Raw genomic sequence first — 11847 nt, forward strand, 5'->3', positions numbered from 1 at the left:
ATAAGCATAAAAAACAAAGATGGAAATCTTGTGTTCATTACATAACCAAATGAAGAACATTTTTATAGTAAAATTGTCGTAACCGTCCTTTATGTTGTCCCGACTTAAATTTGATGTGTTAGAGACGCCACCGATTATTTAAAATTAGGTTGATTAGACACCTTAACTTATCGTTTACCTGATCTGCGTTTTACCAGAAATTAATAGGATTCGGGAGTCAATTATAGTCAAGGAATATTAGCACCTTTTTACTGTCCTTTTGGTACAAATTTAATTTTCCGGTTGTTTTAATTGTAAAAATTAAAAGTTAAATTAAAATTTAGAAGCTCGATCCGAATTACTTACCTTTGACAAATTTGAAAATTGTTCTAAAAAAATAAATCAGATTAATGTCAAACAATAAAATTAAATTAAAAAATATATTAAATAAATAAAAGAATTTAAAAAACCTTCATTAAATTGAAAAGAATTAAAAATCATGGATCAAATTTTATTAACTAAAAGTTGCAAGGAAAAATAAAAAGTTAGGGGTCAATTTGCAAAATATAAGAAATATAAATAGAGATTAAATTGAATTAATTCAAAATTTAATGGAAAATTTACAACAGGTGATCAAAATAAATTACGCATCAAAAGTACAGGGACTGCAAAAATAATTAAATATTTCGTATTTGCACAGTGATCCACCCTATATAAAACCAAAAAACCACAAAAGAAACCATTTTATCTCGTTTCACCCAAAAAACTCTCTAAAAAAAATCTTCCTCAAATGCTCTCAACCCTTCCCCTTCGGCCAATGACCGGCCACTTATCGGCGTAGCCCACCGCCGTCAACTGCCGCCTCCGATGGCCGGGAAACTTAAAACTACACTAAAATATTATCCTCTACACCCTAAAAATGAATCTAACCCTTAAATCTCCAAAATCAATCCCGAAAAGCGTAGATCTAAAAGGAAGCTCTCGATATTTTACCTTTTTCGATGATGCCTTTTCAACTCCCGGTGGTTTTTCCTTTTCCGAGGTGGTTTCTATGTGTTCTTAGCGTTCTTTGGCGAGACAAAACTTTAAGCTTTGTTTCTTTTTGCTTTTTTTTGTATGTTTGATGTGTATTGCTTCGTTTTTGTGTTTGGTTGCTTTGGTTGCTCGATCGATTTCCTAGTGGTTTTTTTTCTTGTTGCTTCAAAACTTTGGTGGGGTATTTATACTCCCTCCGTCGATGGTCATTTTCGATCCTAACAGAGGTTGTTTTCCTCGTCCCCATTTTACTATGGCCGATTTATTATTCGTGTTGGTCGGAAATCTCAGGATGGTTCAATCCCGGGTTGCCCCAATTTGCTCTGTCCCGAAATCTTGGCCAGTTACTGCACGTGACTTCCACACGCCATTTGTGTGGCGCCCTTGCTAAGTTTGAAACCAAATCTATTGGGTCAGGCAGATGTACTTGGATCTTGTTGGGTTTCCATCGGGCTTGCTGGGTCAGGCTATCCAGTTGGATTCTGTTTCTGGACCGACTAGACTTGGACCTGGACTTTAATTTAGACTTGAAATGAAATAAATAAATAGATAAATAAATAATATAAATATATAAAATAATTATATAAATAATATTATACAATATATAATACATGTATACTCATATATATAATATAAATAATAATATAATATAATATAATATAATATAATATAATAATATAATATAATATAATATAATATAATATAATATAATATAATATATATAATATAATATAATATAATATAATATAATATAATAATATAATATAATATAATATAATATAAAATATATATAATATAATAATATAATATAATAATATATATAATATAATATAATATAATATAATATAATATATAATATAATATATAATAATATAATATAATATAAATATATATATAAATTTAACATAATATATAATAATTATAATATACTATATAATTTACATATTTTTTATTTTTATATATATTTACATAATATATTATATATTTTTCTTTTATTTATTAACTATAATTTATAAAAAAAATTACATATATTTCATTTTTAATGAAAGAAATATTTTTAATTTTTGTTAATAGAACTTTTTAATTTTTATTTATTAATTATAATTAATAATTATATATAATATTAAATTATAGTTAACGGAAGAAACAATTCCTAATATTATATATAACTATTAAATTATAATTAATAAATAAAATTAAAAATCATTTCTTTCATATTTTTTTCTATCATTTAGTGGATTAAGTTATATAAAATATGCTATGATGTGGAACCGAATGATGTGTATGGCGCTAAGGTTCAGGCATGTGCATCCCCACCTCTTTGACTAAGGATCGATTTCCATCAGGTGCTCCTTTTCACTCTTTGTTTTCTGATTTATTAAGGTGGTGAAATAAATAAATATGAAAATATTGTTACTTCAAGTGATTAAATTTTATTTTAATCAAATTAAATTAATAATATATAAAATATATAAATATTAAAGACTAAATATGAAATATACCAAGTGTTTTTAAACTGTCACTTCATTTTTACCGTTAAAAATTAACGGTTAGTGATTTGATTAAACAATTTAAATAATTATATGATCTATTTGATCAAATTAAAATATCGATGGTCAAAATAATTTTTGACCATAGTTGAATTGCCAACCCCTATAATTTACCCGTATATTAATGAAAATACTCCTTTCCACGGGAATTTTTCCGGTAAAGCATAGCGGAATACTCTTGAATTTTGATATCAAGCGGGAAGCGACCTTGAGTTCTCTCTCACACAACAAAACGCGAATCTCAAGCGTCGTTTAAACGAAATTTAACAACCATCTAGTCCCTATAAATAAGAGGTTCTTCGTTGATTCACTCTCATTTTCAAATCGAAATCTCCATTTCCTTTGATCTCTTCCCCTGCAACGAAGATGATCGGTACTCTAAAGTAAGTTTCAAGTTCTAGTTCTTCATTTTTTTTATAATTTCGTTTCCTTCCTTGAAGCGTAATTTGAAATTTGCATGAAAAAGCAGAGCCGAGGAAGCGAGCCAGTTACAGATGGTGGAACGAGAAGATGTCGATGGCGAAGAGGATCTGTTTGAAGCCATTGACAAATGTAAACTATTTTGGATCTTCAGATTCTCACTTTGTTTCTTTATTACATTTGTGATTCTATGTCGCTCTGAACTCGTTTTGAAGATCTTTGAATAATCTCTGCTGTCTACGGTTTCGTGATCTTCTTATATCAGATTTTACGTTTTCTTAATCTTCATTTCGATCTTATGCTTTCGATTTGGATGACTTAGTAGTTTTTTCTTTGCCAATATTTTTGAGTTGTCAATGACACGATTTCTTTATATTTAAATTAGCTTGATTTACTAAACTATTCCAGAAGTTATATTTTGATCGTTTAGAGCTTCAGATCTGCATTTTTCTCTGTTTCAAGTTTCAACTTGGTTGTAAATTTTAATATACAAGCATTTGTTTGTTGATGCTGTTTCTAAATTGTTTGTTGAAAATACATGAATGTGAATTTCAACATTTATCTTTGCTGTGCCATTGGATTTTTCATTTTCCAACGGAGATCATAGACTTTTAGTAACTTTTTACACTTTAATGAGATGATGCTCAACGAGATTTTCACTATGTCAGATTTGAACTGTAATATTTCTTTTTGGTGCAGTGATATCTGCTGGAATCAATGCCGGAGACGTGAAAAAGCTTCAGGATGCAGGGATCTACACCTGTAACGGTCTGATGATGCATACTAAGAAGGTAGATTCAAATTTAATTAATATAATTGGAGTTTTTAGTATTATAGGTGGAACTGTTTTTTTTAAAATATTGTCATATATTCACGGCTTTTGCAGAACCTGACTGGAATCAAAGGTTTATCTGAAGCTAAGGTCGATAAGATCTGTGAAGCAGCAGAAAAGATAGTGGTTATTGGAACTCATCTCATTGATTTTATCCTTTTAGTTCTTTTGACAATTTTATAATTTCTCTTTCATGTTTTACTTACGCAGAACTTCGGTTATATAACCGGAAGTGATGCTTTACTGAAAGTAAGTTTCATATTTCATGTTTTAAAATTTCTTTTCTCGTCTCATGTTTATAGTTTATGTTTATTTTAAAACTGATCTCGATTTGGGTATTCTTGCTTTTGGTTTTATAGAGAAAATCTGTGATTCGCATCACAACTGGAAGCCAGGCCCTTGATGAGCTCTTAGGCGGTAAGCGCTTTTATTTTAAGGGAGATATATTATATAGTGATATTTTAGAGTTGTCTGAAAATGATGTTATTAATAAACTTTTGAAGGAGGAATCGAAACTTCGGCTATCACAGAAGCTTTTGGAGAATTTAGGTAAGAACAATAACTAGTTTACCATTTTCTTCTTTATAGATATTAAATACTAATATCGTTTCCTGCTGGTTTATCCATACCCTAAGCATTTTTAACTTGTCCGCTAATCTATAATGTTGATTTAGGTCTGGCAAAACACAACTGGCACATACTCTATGCGTTTCTACACAGGTTTTTTATCTCACCTCTGTGATTCATGATTTAACCTGATATATTTGTTAATTCCTAGAAAATGGGGTTAAGAGAAAGAAACAAAGACTAGAGCTGACCTTATGCTGTGTTTACAGCTTCCTACAAGCATGCGAGGAGGAAATGGGAAAGTTGCTTATATTGATACTGAAGGAACTTTGTATCCTTTTTTGTTCTTAGGACGATACGAAAAGTGTTTATATGCACAAAGTTCTTTTGTATTTTAGTTTCTCGTCTGAGACGTATCTTAGAACAGGGTGTTTTCAAAGTGTTTCCTATTAGATTCACTTTATTTGTTTTCTTTTAACTACATACACTTGCAGCCGGCCTGATAGAGTTATACCAATAGCGGAAAGATTTGGGATGGATCCAGGAGCTGTTCTTGACAATGTAAGAGCATCAATATCCTATGTATCATCAATTGAATTGTACCAATAGGTTATTTCAAACATATTTCTTATTTTCTATTTATGTCAAAGATTGTTTATGCACGAGCGTACACATATGAGCATCAATACAATCTGCTTCTGGGCTTGGCAGCAAAAATGTCTGAAGAACCATTTAGACTTCTGGTGAGGCTAGTCGAAAACATCATTTGATAACGCCTGACATCATGGAGACTCCGTTTGATGATGTTTGCTTGAATTTTCAGATTGTGGATTCTGTTATTGCTCTATTTCGAGTAGATTTCACAGGGAGAGGAGAACTTGCCGAGCGCCAGGTTTTAGTCGGAAAGGCTTGTTACAACTTATATTATGTATGTTTGAGATTATCTCCTCTTTCATCAACTAAACCTTTTCCATTGGCAGCAAAAATTGGCTCAGATGCTCTCCAGGTTAATAAAGATAGCTGAAGAATTCAACGTTGCAGTCTACATGACCAACCAAGGTACGTATTCGAATCAATCCAGTTTACCTCTTTACTACAAGTGTCAGCGAATTTCTATTGAACTTTTACCAGCTGGGGGAAAACTAGAAGTTCAAGGCTAAACTATGTTAATATGATGTTTTTACTGCAGTTATTGCCGACCCCGGCGGCGGAGTGTTTATATCAGATCCAAAGAAACCAGCCGGTGGGCATGTGCTAGCCCATGCAGCCACAATAAGGTTGATGTTCAGGAAAGGCAAAGGTGAACAGCGCGTGTGCAAGGTGTTCGATGCTCCAAATTTGCCGGAAGCTGAAGCAATATCCTTCGATTGTTACTTTTTTAGTTTGACTTTTTCAGATGGCCTCAAATCGCTTAATCCGTTATGGTCCGTAAGGTCGTGTAATGGCCGCATCGTAATCTTTTTTATGATCACCCGAAACTGCAAATGCATCCGCAATTTAAAATTTTAGTTATTTTTAAAAAATAAATCACGTCATAACGTCTATAACATCCGCAATTGACTGCAATCGCAATTGTATCAGATTGCTGCAGATATTTGTTCTGGTTACCTCCTAAACGGAAACACGTGTTTCAGATAACACCAGGGGGTATTGCAGATGCAAAAGACTAGGCTCAGAGGTGTTGATAGACCAACAATGGCAGCAGCTACACTCAGACAGGTCAAACTAATATACCAACATCTTTTCTATAACTATGGAAACAAACATGCGGTTTTCTGTTTAATTGAGTGTGTTTATAGTCCTTACTCTTCGAGCTTAAGTTGTAGAAAATATGCTTTGCCTTCATTCCTTTATTTCTTACGTATGGTAAGTTCTTTTATATGGGCAGACAAGATTCACTGAAAGGGAAATGCAGAACACGAACTATAAAGCTTATATATTTGATGGCATGCTTAAAATAGGGATGGGTATCGGACTCGACCCAATCGGGTCAGGTTTTTTTTTAAAAATTGGGTTCAATTCGAGTCGGGTCGGGTCAGATTCAGGTTTAGGGTGAAAAATATCCGATCCGACTCAAAAAAAATTACCTTATATATTTAGAGATAATTATAATAATATCCCTCCTTATATATATAATTTTTTCAATTAAATTCATCTTTTTATTGAATAAAAATAAATATTTTTAATAAATATATTATTTCAGGTCGAATTGGATCGGAGTTCGGATTTTATTTCAAAAAATCTAGTTGGATTCTAGTCGAAGATGTAATCGGATTGATCGAAACCTAACCCAAACCTCAACCGCGTCCATCCCTATCATAAAAGGGATTATGTTGCTACAAAATCCGTTAATATTTGAAACCTATTCGAGGTATGAACAAATCTAATAAGTAGTAGAAATCTATCTTTTTAATTATACGAATCAAACGTAAATGAATCATACAGCATCGCCGTCATTAATATAAAAAATGGTGGACCAAGCTGATTAGTTTAAAGCGAAAACAAACAAAGGTTGGTGGATGAATTTTTAGTGGGGCCGATTAACTACATCCCATTGGTCAATAAGTTTGGATTAATTTTTATTTTGGTCAGAAACTTTCAAAAGTTACACGTTAATCACAAAGTTATCGATAATCACAAAATTACATTTTGACCAAAAAGTTACATGTTGGTCAATTTAAGACAAATTTCTTATCAACCCGCGATAATCTTGCATCATGATAATGTGATTTCCGACACTAATGTTACACTGTGCGAACCAAATGTTCTATTAAGATGATTATTTGATAAAATAGTGATGGAGGCATTCTCTCCACAAGCAACTCGAATCTATTGTTTTGGGGAGTATTCGAAACTACTTGATATAAAATACTTGATTCGTTAACCCACCAACTGGTGAGTATTTCTCCTCTGTTTTTTTCTTCTTGAGTTAGGTACCTGAGTCGCTAATTATCACGAGTTTATAGGTCGAACCATGGGCTGCAATATCTGACTTGATGGGTACTAAAAAAACCCAGCTTTTTATTTCTTTTAATTTTCTTAGAATAGATTTCTCATTGTCAGTTCCTAAATTATTTCATCATAATATTATAAATTCTTAATTTTTCAAAAAATATTACTCTAACCTTCTAAATTATTTATTTTTAAGCATTATGTAATTTAAATTTTTAAATTTTATATATGGGTTATATATCATGGACTTTTAAACTTTTTATTTTCTATGTAAGTTTTTCTAAAAATAATATGATCAGAGTATATAAGTATCCGAATAACGGGTATCCAATATTCATTGAAACACAGACTGCATTTCTATTTTCTACTACCAGGAAAATCGATTACTCGAAACCGCATGTTCCCGCTAAAAAACACCCTTAATTATCATTTGTAACTTATTGTGTTTTTGTTACGAACTCTGAATTTAATTTCAATCCTATTTAGAGTGAGGACTCTAGTGAAAGAAACGAGATTGTTCCTCGTGGATGTAAATGGCGCACGTTACTGGAGTTCTTTGGGCGTACGTTAGATGGGCTAATGGGCGTTGAGATTCCATCGCAGTTCTTCGTTTTTCTTCATAATATTTAAATAAAAAATTTATCACAATATATGAAAAAGTATGGACCACCATGTTTATGTTGTTTGTTGCATATCCAAACAGTTTAGTTCAAGTTTTATTAAACTTGAATTGAATTTTTGTTCATTCATTCTATGTTTTCACATATTAAATGAATCAACAATGAAATTAAATTTTAACTTTTAAATTAAATTTATAAATTAATTTATTGGAAACTTGAATAAGATATTGATTATATGAATCAATTCAACTCACAAATAATTTTTGAAAAGGAAAAAAATTGTTCATGTTGTCACCTATTAAGTGGTCTTAGTTAAAAAGGTGTTTTATTTTTTTAAGATTATAAGTTCGAGTAGTTACTTCTATAAAATATGTGAACGTTGTTAATTAATTAAAAAAATTAAACGTATACTATTTAAGTAACAATTTAATATTAACAAACCAAACAATTATACAATCCAATTCCAAAAAGGCATCATTTGGAACTTCACTTCATTTTCAAACATCTACAACAAGAATCTGACCCAAATCTTTTGATCCACTTAGCCTAACCCACATTATAATAACAAATAATGTTACAATCATAGCCCCACAATGTACAATAATACCCTAAATCCAAGAGCCAAAGGTCCAAACTTTAAAATCAAAAGACAAAGTGAAAGCTTTAGTTCACATGAATATATATATATATATATATATATATAAAGCAAAATGGGATCCCTTTCTTTCTCTTTTTGACCATCCCCAGTCCAAAGGTACTCCAAAATTTCATTCCCACAACAGTTAAAAGAACAAGCCACTTGGAAAATCACATGGATTTGGGATACTTTGATCCAAAACAACTCTACTTTAAACTTTTTTTAGCTAGAAAATGAATAAAAAGAGAACAAAATGCTCACAAATCCATTCTTTTCTCTTTAATTTTCAACTTCTTTTACAATATTTAAACACCCAAATATCTCATTTGAGACCCTAAAATGCCTAAACCCCTCCAAATATGTATACCCCCTCTCTGTTGTCAAGCTTTTTCAAACCCCAAACTTTATTTTCAAACCCTATTCCTGGTGTTTTTCTCGGCAGCAATGGAGAGCAACCTTGACACACCTAGGGTCCATATATCATACTCTCTCTGGCTCTTGCACTCGAACTCGACCACGCCGCGCATCACCGTCTTCAACCCAAAGTATCTCCGGTTCTCCCCGCCCTCTAGCAAGTGCCGTCCGGGCCATGCCGGCATATCTTTAATCACCTCCAACACCACATCTGCCCAAAGAAAAAAAAGAGGATTGTAATGTGAAAGACAATCCCTTTTGATCCTTTTACTTTAGGGACACTCTTTTCCTTTTCTCAAATCCCCAAAATAGGAACAAAGGATTCATATTATTAGAGAAAGACAAAGGCAATCAATCACTTACTCTTTTTCTTTTTCGTTATGGTCCCAGCTATATGTCTGCTCTTCATCTTTAGCATAACCTTAACAAAAAGAAGTTTCAAAAGAGTTAATAAAAAGAGAACGATCACACGGATTTACGTGAAAAATTACGATAATATTACACGAAGAACACCTGATTCATTCTGTTTATGTAAACGGAGACGATTTTCCAGTGAAGATCACCTGTGACATTCGCAAACAATGTTGTTAACTCGAGTTTGGACATATTTGGAGAATCATCTTATGTTCGTATCTTAATATGTTTCGGGTTACCTTTACGGGTGCGCTTGAGAAGCTCGCAGCCTCGAGCAAGCAATTCCCTGCTGCAGATCCCCAGGAAATTCTCTTCCGGTGGAAGCTCACCACTAAAGCTGCCATTAGAGCTACCGTGGTTGCTGCCGTTGCTGCCATTTTTATTATTATCAACGGGGATTACAGCTGCTATGTTCCATACTTCCTTCAACGCCCTTGCCTTTAGAGTGGCTGCCCCTCGTAATGCTGCGCCAAAGTTACGGATTTTATGATAGGGGTTCGAAATTAAATTAAAACTTTTCGAGAAATGATATATGAATGATGTACCTGTTGCTGCACCAGCGGTTAAGGTCATGATGTCGCCAGCAGACCGGACGTTGACGGCAGAGCTGATGGCGTAGGCCAAATGGTCGCGTTCAGCTCCCATAGCTTCTGCAGCCTCCACGCATTGTGCAGCAACGAGGGTGGCAGCCGATGCCACGGCCATGTCCGTCTTCGCCATCTGCTCGTCTTTGCCGGCACACGAGGAGGCTGCAGTGGCAGCCGCAATAGCTGCCACGGCCGCGGCAACTCCCGCCACGGAAATGGCGGCATGTAGCTGAGCGTTATGAGCACGCGTCTCTTCCTTTTTCTTCTCCCTCCTATCCTTCAGCCAACGCCCCACCGTCTTCCCACCGCCCGTCACGGCGGTCGTAGCGGGAGTAGCTGCCGTGCCAGTACGGTACTGCATGCCGAGGGAATTATTGGCACGGCAAAATTGCTGCAAAAGGTAAAGGTAAACCGAATAACCGGTCCTTATCCATGAATCTTAATATTATAACAATTATTATCTATTATTTATTATTAACCACCGCCATTAAAGAAAGCTTTTTCAGCTTTAGTGAACGGCAACGAATCGTTTTGGGGACAACGCGCCCTGACTCATAACCAAAAGAACATTGAAGATTTTCGGACAGAAACAAAAAACAAACGAAGGGCAACATTGGCAATCCAAAAAGTAAAAGTACTAATATCCATTGATAAAGGAAGCAGCTTTGGTTACAGAGAAAGCCTGAGATTTATGTTTCTGATTCAGTGTCTCAGAAGCTAAACCCATGCTCTGTTCTCTTGCCTCAAAATTGTCGACAAAAAAAACAGACACTTATCAACAAAATTCTGATTCCTTTAAAGTAAATTAAAAAACCATTAACAAACCTTAACATCATCAATGTCCGAAGGTGAAACTGGTGGGCTATCGGTTAATGGTCCACTGCTATGAGATAACCTCCCTGATGTTCTCGGAGATACTTCTTGCTGTTAAGACAGAACAGACAAACAACAGAAGCAAAGAGAAGAGATTTTTAAAAGGCAAAACATGGAACAAAGTCCATAAATGTCTCTATAAATGAACAAAACAACAAACCCATGTTTTTGTTTCTGGAAGGGAAACAACAAAAAGAAAAAGAAAACCTTAAAATGAAAATTTCTTACCGATTGCGACATGATTCTCTCGAGGACCATTTGGGAAGTTTCAGAGGAAGCGAAGGAGAAAGGGTTGCCGGAAACGATGCCGTTTTCTTCGAGCTTCTGCTCGCCGGCGATGTCTTCTTGTATGACGACGTTACCACTGGAAGAGCCTTTTAAGAACATTTGATGGGCAGATGAGGGATGAGGAGGAGGAGGAGCTAAAGCCCTTGAAACTTCCAAAGCCGAAACACTCCATGAACGTGATAAGAACTCCATTGGTTCGAGCGGCGTCTCCGGTGGCCTGAACGTTGCCGGCATCGGGAGCAGCTCCGGTCGCCATTGTTCAACTTTTGGCTTCTCCATTTGTTTTGGCTTTCCTTTGTGGTGAGAGATGAAAGAGGTGTGTTTATATAGAGTGACAGTGTTAACAAGGAATGAAATGATCGTACTTTTTTTTATTTCTTTAATCAGGGATGTTAAATGTGTAATTCTAGGAAGGGGTAAAGGGTAAAATTGTCAATATGGCTATAATTTGGATTGGGTGTCACGTGCTGGATGACGAGGTACAGTGTGGTGAAATCAGCGAATGATCATTCAAGAACAATGAGTAATTCTTGGGGGTCATGTTTGTCATTTTCCTTTGCACTATTTAAATACATTTTTATTATTTTAAATTAAATTATACTATTGATCTTTTCGTTTATGTTTTATATATTTTTTCTCATTGAAATATAATTTTTAGTCATTTTTATTTTTATTTAAT

The 11847-nt window shown here is 33.9% G+C and overlaps 2 protein-coding genes across 2 annotated transcripts; one reads left to right on the top strand and one right to left on the bottom strand.

The window, feature by feature from the left end:
- The first annotated feature begins 2872 nt into the window (after window positions 1-2872).
- On the top strand, window positions 2873-6277 carry LOC120114997 (meiotic recombination protein DMC1 homolog). The gene is made up of 15 exons (XM_039135765.1): window positions 2873-2947; window positions 3034-3116; window positions 3684-3775; window positions 3871-3942; window positions 4027-4065; window positions 4176-4233; window positions 4320-4365; window positions 4491-4536; window positions 4653-4714; window positions 4878-4944; window positions 5034-5126; window positions 5207-5275; window positions 5364-5442; window positions 5573-5739; window positions 6009-6277. Exons 1-15 carry the CDS (start codon window positions 2931-2933, stop codon window positions 6051-6053), a joined length of 1035 nt encoding a protein of 344 aa, XP_038991696.1. The 5' UTR covers window positions 2873-2930; the 3' UTR covers window positions 6054-6277.
- A 2722-nt stretch (window positions 6278-8999) lies between these two features.
- On the bottom strand, window positions 9000-11447 carry LOC120114998 (VAN3-binding protein-like). Its single transcript, XM_039135766.1, has 7 exons — window positions 11109-11447; window positions 10833-10931; window positions 9966-10398; window positions 9660-9884; window positions 9520-9569; window positions 9370-9427; window positions 9000-9217 (listed from the first exon to the last, which is right to left on the bottom strand). The coding sequence occupies exons 1-7, from the start codon at window positions 11445-11447 to the stop codon at window positions 9003-9005; spliced, it is 1419 nt and encodes a 472-aa protein (XP_038991697.1). The 3' UTR covers window positions 9000-9002.
- Window positions 11448-11847: the final 400 nt, after the last annotated feature.

Source organism: Hibiscus syriacus, unplaced genomic scaffold (genome assembly GCF_006381635.1).
Source record: "Hibiscus syriacus cultivar Baekdansim isolate YM2019G1 unplaced genomic scaffold, ASM638163v2 tig00110257_pilon, whole genome shotgun sequence".
Taxonomy (NCBI): Eukaryota; Viridiplantae; Streptophyta; class Magnoliopsida; order Malvales; family Malvaceae; genus Hibiscus; species Hibiscus syriacus.